Raw genomic sequence first — 18,629 nt, 5'->3', positions numbered from 1 at the left:
ATATTATTTGGTCATTTACGGTATGAACGGCAAACTACTTTCGAAACACTGCCAGATGGTTCGGTCGATAGGACAAAAGTTATCTGCATGTACTATCGACATGAAATGAGTTACCATCGAAGTACATTGAGTCTCAAATATCACTTGCAAGCCAAACACAGGGCAGATGCAGAGAGCCCCCCCCCCCCCCCCCCCCCCGCCAAAAATGTTCATAATGCAAGCATATTTGCCCTTCTTATGTTGTTAAAAGTATTAAGAACATTAAAAAATACATCAAGGTACATTTAGAACAGAAAAAAATGTGCCAAAAAAATTGCGATTAATTTGCGATTAATCGCGAGTTAACTATGGACAAAATGCGATTAATCGCGATTAAAAAAATTAATCGTTTGACAGCCCTAATATTTATGGTAGCTCCTGTTGGAGGACTTGAATAAAATAGAAATAAAAAAATTAATTACATTACATTTTGCAGAAAGAAACATCATCCTGGCAGCCCTAAATTTACTTAACAGTGCCACCTGCTGCTGTGGAGTGGGAATTACAGGACATTTTATTTGAATGTTTACTGGCATTGTGTGTGAATCTAAAGGCATTTGTATGTGACTCTGCAAGGTCGAAAATTAGTACCAAAAGTCACGTGACATGTTTTGTGTGTTTGTGAGGTTTTGGCATGATTTTAACACCATACGCTAGTCGCTTTTTTGAAAAAGAGTCGCTAGAAGGGTCTGAAAACTTGCTAAATGTAGTGACAAAATTGCTACGCTGGCAACACTGGGGCTGATGCACTTTCCTTTGTTAGTGCAATAAGGCCGCTCTGAGGTCAGAACCATGTGATAGTCCCAGCACATTTATTGATGACAAATCCTAAAGATGATCCCCTGAGTTTTCCTCTCAGTCATCATCAGGTCTAAATTTTAATTTGACAAATACTTTATAAAGAGAGACTTTAAAAGAGACTCAGGCTCAGGTAGTACAACAGGTGTGGTAGCAGGGGCTCACTGTGGCATTGGCCAAAGCTCTGGTGGTGGTGGTGGTCGCCCTTGGCTCGACTCCCAGTTTCCATGACTTAACCGTTGCAACGTATCCAGAACACTGCACTTTCCAATCTACCCAAATTATCCCATATGACCCACCTCCTTCGTGACCTCCACTGGATTCCTGTTGTGGCCCACATCCAATTCAAGACGATGATGCTGGCCTTTGAGGCTGTAAATGGAACTGCACCCATCTACCTCCAAACACTTGTCAGACCACAAGCCCCAGTGTGAGCACTTCACTCTACTACTACTGGTACAGCCATCGCTGAGAGCAAACAAAGCCCGCTCAGCGAAATTGCAAATCTTCTCTGTTCCGGCACCTCAGTGGTTGAATGGACTTCTGACTAATGTCAGGACAGCAGAATCATTCACTATTTTCCGTAAAAGACTCAAGACTCAAGACTCACTTGTTCAGACTCAACTTGACCCCGCATAGCATGATTTTGGAAAAAAGCGTCTGCTAAATGCCCTAGATATAAATGTAAATGAGACCCAGAGGATCCACAGAGGAATGAAGGCTGGTGGCAGAGGTGCTGGAGGCTGGGTGGCAGGCTGGCAAGTGGAGCTGGACTCAAAGTTAGTGATCACTGGAGAAGCCGAAGACTAGTTGATGTTAATGGAATTGTACATGAGAAGACAACAACACTAGGAAATGCATCTAACTGTGCAGCCATGCACTACATGTTATGAGAAAATAATCTGGCATCAAGTAGAGGGAAAACCTACGGAAGAGGATTAGGGCCACACATGAATTTTTTTTGTAGTTCTGACTTTAAAGTCAAAATTCTGAGATTAAAGTCAGAATTCTGAGAAAAAAGTCAGAATTCTGAGATTAAAGTCAGAATTCTGACTTTTTTCTCAGAATTCTGAGATTAAAGTCAGAATTCTGACTTTTTTCTCAGAATTCTGAGATTAAAGTCAGAATTCTGACTTTAAAGTCAGAATTCTGAGATTAAAGTCAGAATTCTGACTTTAATCTCAGAATTCTGAGAAAAAAGTCAGAATTCTGACTTTAATCTCAGAATTCTGACTTTAAAGTCAGAATTCTGACTTTAATCTCAGAATTCTGACTTTAAAGTCAGAATTCTGAGATTAAAGTCAGAATTCTGAGAAAAAAGTCAGAATTCTGAGAATAAAGTCAGAAGTCTGCACATGTAAATTTTTTTTGAGTTCTGACTTTAATCTCAGAATTCTGAGAAAAAAGTCAGAATTCTGACTTTAATCTCAGAATTCTGACTTTAATCTCAGAATTCTGAAACCAGAGTATTTGAGCAGGAATCGATGGACAAAAATAATCTGCTCTTGTGTGAGAGGTAACCAAGCCCAGTCTCTGCAGCACACCTCTGAAAATAAGTCAGTACAAAATGCTAAAACAACCAGAACCCCACACCAAAAGTCAAGATCATTACATAACACATGAACTGAAAAGGAATTAAAGGAATACCTGAGCAAAACAGATTTTTGCTAATTATTGATGTAAAAAAAAGAGTTGACTTCTAACAAACATTACATATTTGATACAGCCAAACTAAAGGGATACTTACAAGTATGTTTGTTAGTGTTATGTGTAATTGTTTAACGCATGTTATTTGTTTTCCACCACAGTATCTATTTGCAGTGATTACTGCTTTGATAAACTTTGTATGGTTATGTTTAGGCTTAACTATTTCTTCATAGATTTTGGTTATTCTTAATGCCTGTCACCAGATCTGATTCCCTGCAAAATTATAATATTACCAGGGAATGATGAGGAATTTAGCTTTCTCAACAACATTATTATTATGAGCAAGCAAATCTGTAAATGTGTGAAGATTAACTTTACCAAAACAAAATTTAATTTGTTGCACTCGTCATTGTCATATTACAAATTTTAATCTTACTTAGCAACAAATAAACAGATTACTTAATCATCATTTTCAGGTTTGTTTAATGCAGAAAATGTCAACAATGACTGTGTTTGCCTTAACCAGACCACATATGGGGGTCTAGAAGCAAATCCTGGTCTCTGCTTTCATAGTCTTTACAACTTGTACAACCGCCAACCACCCTGACCCAACACCTTCATGCTGCTCTAATGAAGTAAATAAGTGTATGTGAATATAAATATGAATGAGCTTCATTCAATAAAAAAGAAAAAAAACAGTAAAGGATTATGTTTGTCCTTTCAACATAGTTGGGGAACAATATAGTAAGATATAACCTTAGTTCCAAGGAAGAAGGGTTGAATGTTCCAGCCAGTATCGGTCTAACCCTAACCCTCTACAGACTGAACATTTACCTTGTGTTGGATCACTGTGGGTGAAATCAAGCCTTTGTCAGTGAGTGTTGCTGAATTACTTTTAACAGAAGTGTCAGCAGCAGCAGAGAGCGTGTACAGTATGTGGGATGCTGAGTACAAAAGATTCACTTAACTGTTCTCCAACAGCAGTGAGAGTAAAAGCAGCGAAGAAGAAAAAAACACAGCCGCTCCTCAGTGAAAGTTAAGTGTATACGGATCAGGAGGCGGAGGTTGCTGATGACGACCTCATAACTTAGTGTTAGTGGGTTTTGGACCCCACTGGAGTTCCTCCTCCACAGACGCCTGTTAAGTCAAGCGCTGTAACTGAGCGGAGAGATTGAGCCTTTCCAACGGGAGGCTGCATGGAGAGAAAATAATGAATTGGAAAATCAAAGAGTTCACAGTAAGAGCCAAGAGCATGAGGAAGGAATTGGCGCTGCTTGTTAAGCATAGTGGTGTGAGCACCACTGGCCTCCCCAGAGCCTCAGCATTCAACCACCATTCACATCCAACCATTCAGGCCTGCAGGCTCTCCACAGCATGTTACACTGAGGCTAATGCAGCTGGATATCAGTAAAACCACCCACAACTCAAACCCCCACACTGTCCTCGACTATGCCGAGGAGCCAGTTTGGCTTATTCACATCATGAAATCTGTTGGTTAACTTCAGATTCTTCATCCTCCCCCTTAAAAACATGTATTTACACTGAAAAACAGATGACCCTGAGTGCATCATGACCGTCATAGGAGAGAGTGTGAAGAGTGAACTCCTCATTTAACTTGGGGCCATGGTGGGAGAGTATGCCTCATTTGTATTCATCAGCCTTCACCTGAGAGGACTGCTGTCAGTGTTACCTTCAAGGAACATGAACAAAGTGAAAATGATGCCTAAAAATTTAACAGATTACAGTTCTACTATAATCTCATTTGTAATTTAATTAAATGTAAGTAGTAACATTGAGTTAGGTTGTGTGAGGGAATGATGGGCAGACAGCATATCTTGGTTTCAGAGTTGCAGCTAATCAACAAACTTTCCAAGGGCACCATTCTCTTCCAATCTGGCACCATAAAATGCATTAAATTCAATTTATACACTTGTTAAGTGGCTCATAACAGAGTCAGACTGCCAACGTGTCCATGCAGAGAATTTACTGATGTCAATAAAAGATATTTGTGTGGAATATTGATCCCAACAACTTAGTTTGGCTAACAGTGGCATTTACCATTTGAGATATCGTTCAGTGTCCCTGAGCGCTAAGAAACATCCTGACCAATGCTGCAAAGTAAGAAAACAACCAAGAACAGCACACAGGGCGGCTGTAGCCCATTAGCCTTTAAAATAATGGAAGTCAAACCATACTACGGGCCAGGGGTGGAGCAGCAATTTTAAATGTGGGGGGTTCTAGGGATAGCACATTAGCACCGCAAACACCTGTTTCAGTCTCCAAAACTAATGCAAATCATTTCTATATTTTCTTCACTAGGATATGCAAATAATATTGCATTCTAAATGTACATTACAGCGCAATGCTCTTTAACCCAAGATATAATATATTCACAAGTAATGACATAACATGGTATTAAACAATTAATTTATATGTTTTATCAAAGAACAAGTGTGAGTGAAATTGGCAAGAACACTCACCCTTCTGTGCTATCTCCCTCTCCTTCTCTCATGTTCTCCCCCTCTTCTCTTGTGCTCTCTCCCTTTTCTCTCCTGTTCTCTCCCTCATCTTCTCCATGCTCTCCTTTGTCCTGACTCCTGGACTTCCCTTCCTCATAAACATCCTACATAAAGAACTCAATATTAATATTTCTGAACATGGAAGTGTTGAAATATTTCATGTAAACTTAGAACAAACCTCTACAACCTTGATTTTGATTAGGAAACATTCCTTTCTTTTGTTGTTCTTTTATCTGCTTTTTATTAATTATTTTACATATATTTTGTTGGTCTAATCTGTTTTAACTAATCTTTCACCCTAGCCTTTACTGTACTCTATATTATTTTATTCTTATTATTATTTAAGATTTTAATATGGCATTTCATTGTCTTCATTTCCATCTAAGAGCAGTAACAGGGATGAGTTGATGTAGGAGATTTTCTTCATTGAAAAGAAGGTTTTAAGCTCCAACAAATAGCTTTAAGTTACGTAAATGAACACCTACATGGCATTAATGCAAGAATATGAATGTACTACTATAAACTTGAGTCAGTGCATTTATGGATTGAAAGCTAGCTTTCTGTTTCCCTCCTGTCACATAGCTCCACTTACATGACAACTTGACTTGAAAAAGAAATCAATCTTCTGCTACCTCTTTTTGGCATTCCTAGCAAAAAATAAAAGAATAATGATAATGTTGGATAATATCTAAATCAGTGGATGTTTCTAGAAATCTGTCAGTTACCATTAACTTTACCTGGCTTGCATTAACTTTGTTTGCCACCTGGCTTGCCTAATATTAGCTAACATGCCACAAAGCAAGCCATAGTTTAGTTATTTACAGACAGAATTAAACATTATTAACTAGTTAAATAACTGTTTCATACCTCCACTCTGTTCGCTGTCTGCAGCAGCGACTGACTGCAGCATCGACGGTGTTAGCACGTAATTGTTTTACTTTCCTGGGCGGCTGGGACTAGTGGGTTTGGTCAAATGGCTGTGATTGGCTTGATGGCTGTCAATCACTCTAACTTGACCAATGGGTTTTCATGTATGGGGAAGCTACTCAGCGTACTGAGATGCGCTCCATTTCCGTACGCTGGTTCACCGCGAGGGCGGGCAAACGGTTTAAAACCTTAGGAAAAAGTGGGGGGGATGAAATCATCTTGTTGTAAAAGTGGGGGTGATGCAACACCCCCATCCCCCATAGGTGCGACGCCACTACTACGAGTAAAAATCACTTGTACGTGCACGTGGTCTGAATCAGAACATCCAAAAGTTGTTTAGTAAAGGTTGTTCATTTTCAAGCTCAGAAGCAGCAGCACTAAGGCAAGAATTATGTGGATTTTGAAAAAGAACAGTGTGTTTTGTGGAATCAAGTGTGAGCATTTAGGACATGCTGCCCCACAGCTCAGGCTGGTAGAGTGACAGACTACATACACATTCATAGTGATTTCTAAATTTTCTCATATTCTCAGCATTCCCTTTTTACCTCTGCTGGTCCCATCAATGACGAAGGAGCTAAAATAATTAACAGTCAACCTTCCTTGAATCTGATCTTGTTTATCTTTATTTAGTAGAGCACTTTTGGGAACATAAAATCATGGTGAAACTGTTTAGAAAACAAACAAACCAAGAAAAACTTTTTTGCAAAATCAATTAAAACAAAACAAAGCAAAAGAGCCTGAGTAGGGCTGGGGGCTGTAGTTATACGTTGATAGGTTGTCTTTTCCTTGTCTTAAACGCAGCATTTCTAAATGTATATTATTTTCTCTTACCAGACTGTTCTACTTATTCTTACACTTGTCTTTACCCTCTTAGTCATTATATCACCCTTTCTGATGATTATTTATCAAAATTAGTATTAATGTTAGTTAAAGTACAATGATCATCCCAACAATATTGTTGCAATATCAATATCAAGGTTTTGGACTTAAATGTTTTAATAATTGATTTTCCTCACACTTGTGAAGTGCTTTTGAGGACAGAGTGGACATGAGAGTATCACAGTATAGACAAGAAATAGTGTGATATTGTATTACTATAATTATATCAATAATATTGCTATACCAGTCAACCCTACCCATGAGCATCATTAATAAGACATTCAACACATTCAAAAATACAGATTATTCAATTTTTGAATGATTTGATTGAGGCTCTGCAGTGCAAAAATAGACTTAAGGTCATTATTAAAATTAGCCCTCAGTCGACAGGTAATGACCCTTAATCAAACTGTGATGACTGTATAGGAACTTCCACACATGAGCAGAAGAAGAAGAAGAAAAATAAAAACATTTCAATTAATCTGACTCTCAGAATTAAGTTTAAATCGAATGCTTAAAAGATAATAAATAATAATAATATATTTAATTTGTAAAGCACTTTACATTTAAACAAATCTCAAAGTGCTACAGGAAATGCAACAATAAAAAAGAAAACACCTAAAAGTCAAAAGCAGCTTAGAGGTCATAGGATCTGCTAACGGAAAAGGAACGTTTTAAGTCCTTTTTTAAAACATTCAACAGTCTGTGGTGAAATCAGGTAGTCAGGGAAAAAAAAAAGATGATTTGATGACTTCCAACCAGATGATGGCAATAATCAACCTTTAAGTTTTTTCTTCGATCACAACTAAATAAAAAAAGCCTGAAAATGAAATGTATTTATTATTAACTTCAACATGTCAACAATGATTCCTCACCAGCTCCCAGACCTCACCTATGTGTGTTGAACAACCAGACTGCAGAACTCTTGCTGTGTATGTGAAGTGTCAGTACATCAACAGACAGATGGAGCTTTAGTGTGGCCCATTCAATCCTAATGAAGAGCTGTGGTGTTATGTCACTGCTGAGAGTGTCTCTGCTGTATACATGTGTTTATAGCTGTAGAGAGAGGTGATGTGTAATAGCAGAGAGAGTTGTTATTCTTACCGTTCATTAGATTCTCAGTAAAACTAATAGACTGTTGAGCGTTTCACGTGCCGCAGAGATTTGCTCACGTTCAGACACCAAGCATTTGGCTTCCAGTAGATTTTTTAAGTCAGTTTTCATGATTTCCTCATTACTTTTAAAGCCCTTGAATGATCCATCCGAGGCATACATTATCTGCATTTTGTGCCGATTGTGTAACCTGCACTTCAGATCGACAATCTGCAACAATCAACAGTTTAAGTGTGGAGCAGCTTTTCTGTTGAAATCCCTCTTGCTACCTCAGTGTTATCCTTTTACTCTGCCAAGCACTCTTTTGAACTTGCCTGTCTGTATTTAGTGGCCCTGTCATTTTTCAGTTCTTCTTTTTGGAAAGACGCTGCCACAAACTGAAAACGAACTAGCATGTGCACTATTTTCTAAATCTTTTGACTTTGACAAAGGGAGCCAGTTCAAACCAGAAAAACCGCCTCAGAACCAGAGTGAGGATGGGGTGTCCACATACTTTTCGCCATGTGTTGTATCTGCCTTTGATAATGTCTGCTACCAGCCCAATGTGATTGAAGTGATTAGAATTTTATATGTGGTGCTCAAAACATTGACACTTATAGTTCCAGATTCAATGTTCAGTTTCTCAGAATAGTCCAGACCTCGAAGCGGAAAGTTTGTTGGTACTTGTCCTCGGCAGGAAAAAATGACTTTTTTCAAACAAGCAACAGTTCATATGGATTAAACCTCAGAAGGAACCTGACACTTAACCTAACCTAAATCCATTAGCTAGGTAGTAACTAACTGCTTATTCCTCTTGTTTCCATTTTATAATGTGTGGCAACCAGTGTTAAAGTGCATTACTGTCACAAAGTTCCACACAAAAACAGAAAGAAAGGCTAATGATTTAAGGTGCTCTGGATTATTTACATGAGACAATCATTTTTGTATCAGTGTTACGTATTAAGATCAATATTACATGTTTAACTATCATCGTTATTGTCAATACCGGAACATTGTTTCACCCCAAATTTGAATACCTGAGCTTGTCCTGTATATCAGTTATTTATTAATCATACGCTGGCATATTTCTCTTGTGTGACTGATAAGTGCTACGTCTCTCTCTTTCAATCGTTTTGGGTTCAAAATGTATCTTTGTGTATTCCTCCAAGTTGTGTTTTTGTGCTCACATCCTCTTCTAGATTTCTCTGATTCGCCTGGTCCCTTGTTTTTGGCATCTCTTCTGCTGTTCGCACTGAGACTTTCATGTGTTTCTCAGGTTTTATCTACAGGAACTGCACTGAGGACGGATGGTCTGAGCTCTACCCCTCCTATGAAGAGGCCTGCGAGTTCACTGAGTATGAGGTGACAGAACCAGAGGTAAATGATTCAGATAATTATTTCGAAACGGATCAAACGACATCATTCGTGAGTCGATTTGCCAAATTATTCTGCTGTCTTGATCTTTGTTTTTTTTGGACATTTTGTCTGTCTGGTCATTGTGTAGAGTGCCTGTTCATTTAGGTTATACCGAAGCATTTTTACTTAATTTTCTGAATCAGACAAAACTTATCAATCTCCTGTAGACCGGAGTTATACACACTTCATCATCACACATATGATGTCTAAATGACTGGTCATATTTGAAGTAGGCTGAAAAAAGATGCCTCTCCCCATCTCTTAGACATCTACATGAACTCTTTGAGCATTATTTCTTTGTCAAAGGGTTAGGTTTTAAATACATTTTTGAAAAAGTCTCACTTTTCTGGACAGTGACCTGTAAACATAATGATAATAATGATAAATGTGAAGTGTGTGAGTTAGCAGGTAGTTCATACCTAAAAGCTAACAACTTTTGATTTATTCCTACTCTTGTATATTGTCTGTTTGTTTTCTTTTCCATTTCAGACAACATACTTCTCCAACTTCAAACAAGTGTACACGGCTGGCTATGCTACCTCCCTCATCTCTCTTATATCGGCTATTTTTGTCTTCACTGTGTTCAGGTATCATCGTTTCTGAGACCATCTACTCAAGAAAAAGCCTTTATCAGTTGTTTCATTATGGTGTCCCAAAACAATGTATGCTTAAATTGAAGTGAGAGCTGGTTGTTGTATTGATTATGGTTGGTGCAGAGGGGGAAGTCTGGCGATGTTGTTGAATTGGGGTGGAGGTGGAGGTGGAGGTTAGGGTCATGTCAACAAAACTTTAGACTTTACATGATGTTTGCTTCCTCTTTCCAACCTCAGGCCACATTTGTCTTGTTTTCTGTACTTTTACTGAACTTAACAAAAGTACTAAAAAAGTCGTTTTTGTGCCAACCAAACCTTAACCATAAAAAAAGCTTGAAAAAGATTGAAGAGGTAATTCTGTTGAATCATGTGTGTCACAACAGATTTATCTCCTCAATCTAGCTTTTTTTGTCATTATTGTACAGGTAAATCAAAACAACACTAGTACGTGTTGTTCTGGAGGTTATGGACAAATAACATATGTCTTTTTATGGAGGACTTGTTGGTTTTACCCAAAAGGTTTAGCTAACTAAACTAAACATAACTAAGCTAAACTGTAACGGAAATAACAATTTAACGATTACTAAAATATAAACTAAACTAAATTATGAATCAAATGCGCATAACCAGAGACTAAACTATAATGAAATTAAACTAAATTAACTATCTAGACCCAAATCAACTCATCTTGGCTAAACATGATTTGCCAGCTTGCATGGTATTAACACTTGAAAAAAGGGACTAATACAATTACCCCAAATGTGATGCACAGATAGATACCTCCTTCAAAAGCATAGTACCGCTGGCCAATGCTTTTCTCTGCTTTACAGGAAGTTTCACTGCACCAGAAACTACATCCACATCAACCTGTTCTTCTCCTTCATCCTGAGAGCGAGCGCTGTCTTCATTAAAGATGGAGTTCTTTTTTCTGATGAAAACCTGGACCACTGCTTCATGTCTACTGTGAGTATATGAAAACCCCCACAACAGCTCCATTAGTGTGTCTATATTTGTCTTTAAATGAAGAAAAAACATCAATGTACAAAAGTTGGCTCATCCTGTAGAAAAACTATGAACATGTTATAGCAGTGGAACATGCGATCCAAAGTAGAAAAAGTCCCTGAGAGAAAAGAACAATTTTGTTGTTGGGTGACTTTGATGATTTCAGATCAATTGTTAAAGGACGATGAATTAAGAGGAAATGGCATGGAATGATACACATTAGGAAGACAAACAGGGAAGAAGAAAATAAAGAAAGATGGGAAGTGGGTTGAAGGAAGATATATAAATAGATAAATAAAACACATGAGAGATGACACCAACATTACAAGATCTTGTATCAGACAATAAACAAAGAATAAAAGGGGAAAAATTTGAAGCAACAGCAGGAAAGAAGAAAACACCAGTAAAGTAAAGAAAATGTCAAAAAGGCATTGGAGCAACAAATATTTCTCCTTTAGACCATTTAATAATTTTTGCTCTTCTCCCTGGCTCCAGGGGAGTGCTACCAGGCTGTGTATATGAAAAAGTTGCAGGTACTGTGAAAAGGTGGTTGGGGCTGAAAGTTTGAAAATGAAAAAGTTAGAGAAAGGTGAAATTACCTGACCCCTGTAACAACACTCCTCATTTCTTCAGGAGGCGGGTGGCTCCAGGCTACATTAGCTGCTAGCAGCATAACGCTCATGATAATGTAATGTAGGCATGTTTTCACCTGCATGAAGAATGCATGGTAGTGTTGTCATGATACTGGAGTTTCAAACTGTGATGCTACACCTACAAAGATACTGATACCATGTTTGAAACCATGGGAAAAATAATCACCAACCTCTCAACATTCTTTATAGAGGCTGGAGTGCTGGTCCTTCCGGTGCTTTGCTTGATTCATTTGGTTAGCACCTTTGCTAGCAGTCAGTGTGTTTACATGACACTCAAGAAAACCGAATTACTGGGTTAGTCTGACTATGAACGGATCTTTAACATGCATGTATACACCTTAGTCTGACTAAAATCGGACCGGATCAGTTTTTTCATAGTTGAATTAAAGCACCCAGATTATTCAATTGATAGTCGCATTGGTCCTGCATGTATACGTTCCATCAGATCACAAACAGATTGGATTTTGCGTTCTGCACAGGCCCCGGGGCCGTGAGCCGGAAGTAGACGGGCGGTGGCGGCGTCTTTCCTCTGAAATCACCGCAAGAAAGAGCGCCATTGTGCCCCTAGTTTATGTAATTATCATGTACAGCATATACGAAGTGTACAAAGATGTAGCTTCGTCTCGCTCTTCGTATGCCATCTTTCTTCAATGCCAAGGCAGCTGGTGACGTAAAGAGGTCAGCCGGAGGTGTCTGTAACCACTAGTTGAAATGGGTACAGCGCCACCTAGCGTACCGGGGTATGACATGCTTCGGCCCAATAATCCGATTTTCTCACCGGCATGTATACTCGGATAATTGCAGTTGTCTGGTTGAGTAGTATATTCCAACTATGACTGTAATCTGACTAAGCTGTGCATGTAAACTCACTGAGTGTTGCTTGAATTGTCCACCTTAATACACACACACTGAGACTTGCCTCACCTGTCAGCTTCTCTACCAGTATGTGTTTGCTTTGTTGACTTTCTTCATTGTACTGAATGACATCGCAACAACCAGGGGCACTACAGGTTTGTACAAAACAACATCATTAGAAGCTCTACATTTAACAGTAGAGGTCGCATCACAACCATTATCTCTGCAGTGGAGTGTTCTGCAACATCACCTGTTGGCCTATAAGCATGGCTGTATCCCTCGCCTTTCCTTGTTCATTTGTCTGGCTTGGAAGCACCAACTTGCCTTATGTAAAGCTTTAAATGATGAAAAAAAGCCATGTGGATTATTATAGATCATTGAGGATGCCACTCACTGAGATGCATCGAGAATTCTTTTGCATTTGTATTGTTGCCAGCTGAATCAAAATCGAATCGTGAGGCCAGTGAAGATTCACAATTTCAAGTATACTTAAGTAAAATGTTAAGTGACTTGATTAGATGCAGTATTAAACTACATACACATTAATGCATCAATAATCATAATCCATTATAAAAAAGATTGGACTATAACAAAATACACTTTTTCAAATGGCCAATTATAGTTTATTTTTAGTGCTTTAAGTTTATTTTGCTACTTTGTATGTTTCTACTGCCTGACTGGTGTCGATCTCTGTCTGGCATCAACCTGATGGAAAACCTACCTCTATTTATAATTATCTTCTTTGCCCTCAAACCTATTATCATCACAGAACCCCCTGTGACCCATACATTGATTGGAAGGATCATAACCATTAGGATCACTCTAGATAATTGACATCCACAGACTCGTCTGATGCCTGTGCCTCTCATTGTTTATGTCTCCCAGACATCCTGTAAATCAGCCGTGGCCTTCTTCCAGTTCAGTATCCTCGCTAACTACTTCTGGCTGCTGGTGGAGGGCATGTACCTGCAGACGCTGCTAGCTCTCACCTTTGTCTTCCAGAAGAAATACTTCTGGTGGTACATACTCATCGGCTGGGGTGGGTGTTCTGCTGATGGTTGTTCTTTTCGGCTTAACTTCATTTCTGTCTTTGTCTTCTCTCTCTGACTCTTTCCTAATGATCAGGTCACTCTGTTTGTGCCTCCCAGGTGTCCCAACAACAATCATAATGGCGTGGATCCTCACACGCAACTTCTATGATGACAGAGGGTGAGCTGCTGCAGGAGAATATCACAGAGTATGAACCCTAGCCCTGTGAGAGAGGTGTCGACCTTGTTGCCGAACTTTCTCTTTTAGAATTATTTCAAAATCATAATTAGTGATCTACTGCACCTCTTTAAGGTTATTATATATCCTGATATCCTCGTGTTACATAATGAGGTAGTCAGCAATTTTTGGAGGTGAGTCACATTAGTCAGTCAGCTCATAAACATAGCGTTACATGTTGAATCATCATCATGATCATAGCATGATAATTGTGAAGTGTATTACAGTATACTCAGAGGGGATGAAAGATGAATACATTTCCTTTCCCCTTCTCTAACACAGCATTTTGTCGTGCGCTTTGTGACAAGATCTACAGTATTGTTCTTCTGTGAATGGTTTGTTTATCTCATTACTGTCTGCCATGTGTCTCAGATGCTGGGATGACACAGATGTGGCCTTCATCTGGTGGATCATAAAAGCTCCAATAACTGCATCGCTACTGGTGAGCAGAGCAGTTAAAGCGTGAGCTAGTGAAGAATTATAAGATTCTTCTATATCAGATCAGGCTTTTATTGTTGACTCTGCAGCAGCTACTCTGGACACTTACCTGGTGTTTACATTAGAAGCAAAAATAAATGACGGAAGTTGATTCATTTCCTATTTGGAAGCAGGAAAACTTGGACACATGGTCGACAAGCTTGTTATTTTTAGCAGGAAACGCTGAAAATTAATCAGTGCACTTTGCCTTCCCTGCTGGTTTGAATTTGTTGTGTTTGTTTAAGTGAAGGTAAAAACAAGCTTTCTGCTCCCCTAAATGCACATATATCATCAGTATTATTTATTTCATCTATGGGGCTAGCTGTTAGCAGCAAGGAGCTGAATCTTGTTTTGTATCTTTATAAGTTTAACTGCTGGGCACAAGATGTCTTCTACTTCCCAGTCATGTCAAATTTTTAGTTTTTGTTTACTGGAGGTTTTAATTTTCCTGTTACACTTGTTTATACTGATAATTAGACCAGGACTGGCTTCCATTACTATTTGTAATGTGATACATCAGGTTTGTATGTCTGCGTCCTAAAATTTGATTTTCATTGAGCCCCCCAAAAATGTACACATTGAGCATTGGATGGTAAAACAGCCTTCAAGAATCATACTCTGCACATAGATCATTCGACACACTGAGGCTCAAACACAAAAATGTAGGAACAAGAAGAAAACAAACTTTTGTCCTGATTTTGATTTAAGTAACTCAAAATGCAGAGTATTGTTTTGAGTGAGAGTTTGATTGCCGTTAAACAAATATAACTGACTGTAGTTGTTGCACAGAATATGCACAGATATATCATCTGTGCACATTTTGACAGCTCTTCATTTGTTTTGATGTAGGTGAACTTCATCATCTTCATCAATGTGATCCGCATTCTGGTCCAGAAGCTGAGATCTCCAGGCGTTGGTGGCAATGACACCAGTCACTTCAAGTAAGAATAAATATTCGTGCACACGTGATGACATGCACAAACACATAGATACACGCACAAACAATCTGCAAAAGTTCCTTCTTCATGGGTCTGTTTTTACACTGTGTGCAGGAGGCTGGCCAAGTCCACTCTGCTCCTCATCCCTCTGTTTGGGATGCACTACATGGTATTTGCATTCCTGCCAGAAAACACGGGGGCAGAGGCCCGAATCTTCATCGAGCTCGGTCTGGGATCCTTTCAGGTAAAACACACAACACAGACACACTCCTACGTAAGGCTCTTGTAATCCAAAATGGCTGTTTGACATATATATATATTTGACAATCTGTATTATTCACAAATACATAGTGATCCAGTGTCAGGGAACCAGCATGTAGACAATATTTATAACATAGGACAATTCTGGTTAATATTTTTCTGCTCTGAAGGGATTCGTTGTGGCACTGCTCTACTGTTTCCTGAATGGCGAGGTAAGTAAATACTACTAAAAACAACATTGTGTTCAATATTTTAGAATGAATATGATATAATTAGAATTAGTCACATTCATCCTAAAACATAATTATTGCCTCCAGTTTCATTGAATTGTCTCGCTGGAGCAGGGGAGGTGAACCCAAATGCATGAGATGGCAGGCAGGAAGTGCAATGGATGAGGTTTTAATCCGGATAACGGCAATACAAGGAACAGGCAAAGGAACATCAGGGAAACAGGAACAGCAGGATAACAGAAACTAAGCAAATGACTCGACAATGACTGAACAAGAGACTGGACTTAAATATAAACTTAATGAATGAGGAAATGAGATACAGGTTACGGTGGCCAGGAGGTGCAAACCAAAATTACAAAATGTGAAACACTTTTATGAAGCTTGAGACAAATTTACATTTTGGAAAACATTTTTACATATCATAAAACAAAATTACATTACCAAAACAAATTTACATTTCAGAAAACAAATTTACATTTCAGAAAACAAATTAACATGATACAAAACACTTTTACAAACACCGAAACAAATTTACATTTCAGAAAACAAATTTACATTTCAGAAAACAAATTAACATGATACAAAACACTTTTACAAACGCAGAGACAAATTTACAAGTGGTGAAACACTTTTACAAGTCCCAAAACAAATTTACATATAACATCAACCGGAAAGGGAATGTACCAACTCCGGGGTTGAACCGGAATTATACAACAAGTAGTTCCGACCAAGCAATCTGATTGGTCAACAAGACATTTTGACCGTGCTCAAATCAGCATGACAGCACGCCTGACTCATTACTCAACATATTACTCCGCCAAGTCTGTGTATCCATCTCCATGGCAACATAGTAACTGTCAGAGCTGGGAGAGACACCCATCTGCAGTCAAGATGGCCGACAAGGGCGCCACCATATATCCAATCCATACCGGAAGTCCCAACCGGAAGTTCGTTAATCACCAAAATAAAACCAAAATAAAAGCCCAAACAATATCTCTAAACGTGCCTATTTTTTAAAAATTGTATTTATAGAGCTTGGCAACGTGCTTCAGTGTCGGGCGCCATCCTCGTTGCAAGACGCCAGAGCAAGAGCAAGAGAGAGAGAGCTCTCCATAATCATATCTAACTATGTAATGGGAAAGAATGGAGCGGAGCAAAAAAAAAAAAAGTACGGCTTGAAATTCAAACTTTCTGCCGTAAAATATGCAGAGGAAAAGTCGGGAGAAGCAGCTGCTAGACATTTCTCTGTCGACCCCAAGAGAGTGAGAGATTGGCGATAAAAAAAAAAAATGGAGCTGTCCGAGGAGGACAGCAACAGGGCCAGGCTGTCTGCTGGAGGGAGGAAGAAGGCTACTGAGGAGCCTGAGATAAACATGCGGGAATTAGTTATCAGCAAACGGGCACGCAACGAGAGAGTGTCCCGCAAAATGATCAGGGCGATGGAGAAACAAATGTCCGCCACCGTGAGTGACAGCACAGATGATGAATTATCTGCGAGTGCTGGTCGGCTGAATCGTTTCCTCCGCCGCAACAACTTCACTTGCAGAAAACAACTATTGCCCAGCAGGATGCCGGAGAATTCACAGAGAAGCTGGCGAAGTTTGTGACATTTTCATCCTGGATTTTTGAGAGGAAGGAATTAAACGCCTGTCCCAAATTGCCCCCTGGTCCCAAATAAACGCCTTGTCTGTTAAGTGATTGAAACAAATAAATGCCCCGGCTATTATTTATTTTCCTTTCAGTGTGAGAGACACTATAGAGCTCAACAGTGACCGCCCACTTTTTTAACGGCTCCGGTTCCGGAAGTGAATTTGCCATTTATTTACTCCATTGACGTTTCATAAAATCCTTATATAAAGAGTTTTAGGCCTGGAACCAAGCCAATCAGCTAGGAGATGAATGACCATAAAACATTTAATTTGGCGCAAAAAAAATGTTGGAAAACGGAGAAAAAAGCAAAGGTACAAGACTGTGTACATAATTATCTTAAGAGTAAAGCAACTTCTCATCCCATAAACCATTGCGAATGTAACAGCGACGTCTGTGATTGGTGGAGCTCGCTGTTACCATTTAAATGTTTACCGAACCCGCAAATTTCATGTTCGGCTGAACCCTTAATAAACTCTTCTCCTCATCACTAAATGAACGCAGTAGGTCAGAAAGTGAAATCATGGTCGCTCTGTGGTAAACGATCGTAGAGTTCAGTGTTAGCAGTAACTAGCTAACATGAAATTTGCGGGTTTGGTAAACATTTCCATGGTAACAGCGAGCTCCACCAATTAGAGACGTCGCTGTTGCACTATAGGATTGTGGGTAGTGTAGTACTTATCCATGACATCGCGAATAAAACATGTTTTTCTCAAAACAAGATTGATATCATATGGACTTGTTGCTTCTACAGGATCATATATCATCGTTTGACAATCTGATAGCTCGTGGTAAGTCTACTTTAGATGGTTACGACATTATGGCCAATAATCAAAATCTATATGCAGAATATGAATGGCAATTTCACTTCCGGAACCTCACTGTTGAGCTCTATTGTGGCCGCGGTGAAAACGTTTTATAAAAAATATAAAAGAAAAAAAAATCAACATCTTTGTTATAACTTGGGCGATAAAAATAAGCCTTTTCTGTTCATCTGTGCATATTTAGTTCGGGAAATTCCGAGATCGCGATAAAACATTAACGTCAGCTCAGACTTCACTCTTCTGGGACTAGAAAATCCTTTCTGTTGCTAGGTCATTACTAAGGGTTGGATTATTTGATGGAGTGGTAAACTACGTTCCATTACACATATGAGTCAACTGACGTGATTGATTTTGTTTCAGTTATTAGTCAGACCCCATGTGTTTCCATGGAAACACGACGCACACTCGCAAAAACCTTTCAAATTTGAGAGCAAATTGTCCATCAACATGGATATATTTTGATTATACATTTTATTTGTGTTGGTATTAGTTGTATAATCGCAATATTACCCTCGAGGGTGTGCTTTAACATAATTTGAGCACTTCAGTGCTGCTTGCGGGTTAGA

At 38.9% G+C, this 18,629-nt stretch overlaps 1 protein-coding gene across 1 annotated transcript in view; it reads left to right on the top strand.

Annotated features, from left to right (window-relative positions):
• Positions 1-18,629, top strand: part of ghrhrb (growth hormone releasing hormone receptor b) — a 57,230-nt gene that overhangs the window by 32,036 nt on the left and 6,565 nt on the right. Inside the window, exons 4-12 of the mRNA XM_030433140.1 lie at positions 9,178-9,278; positions 9,807-9,904; positions 10,741-10,873; positions 13,306-13,459; positions 13,569-13,629; positions 14,059-14,128; positions 15,013-15,104; positions 15,216-15,345; positions 15,533-15,574. Of these exons, the coding sequence (XP_030289000.1) occupies positions 9,178-9,278; positions 9,807-9,904; positions 10,741-10,873; positions 13,306-13,459; positions 13,569-13,629; positions 14,059-14,128; positions 15,013-15,104; positions 15,216-15,345; positions 15,533-15,574 (881 nt within the window). The remainder of the gene's footprint in view (positions 1-9,177; positions 9,279-9,806; positions 9,905-10,740; positions 10,874-13,305; positions 13,460-13,568; positions 13,630-14,058; positions 14,129-15,012; positions 15,105-15,215; positions 15,346-15,532; positions 15,575-18,629) is intronic.

Source organism: Sparus aurata, chromosome 11 (genome assembly GCF_900880675.1).
Source record: "Sparus aurata chromosome 11, fSpaAur1.1, whole genome shotgun sequence".
NCBI classification, from domain to species: domain Eukaryota; kingdom Metazoa; phylum Chordata; class Actinopteri; order Spariformes; family Sparidae; genus Sparus; species Sparus aurata.
Note: the sequence above shows the minus strand (reverse complement) of the source record. Positions and strands in the feature narration are given on the sequence as shown.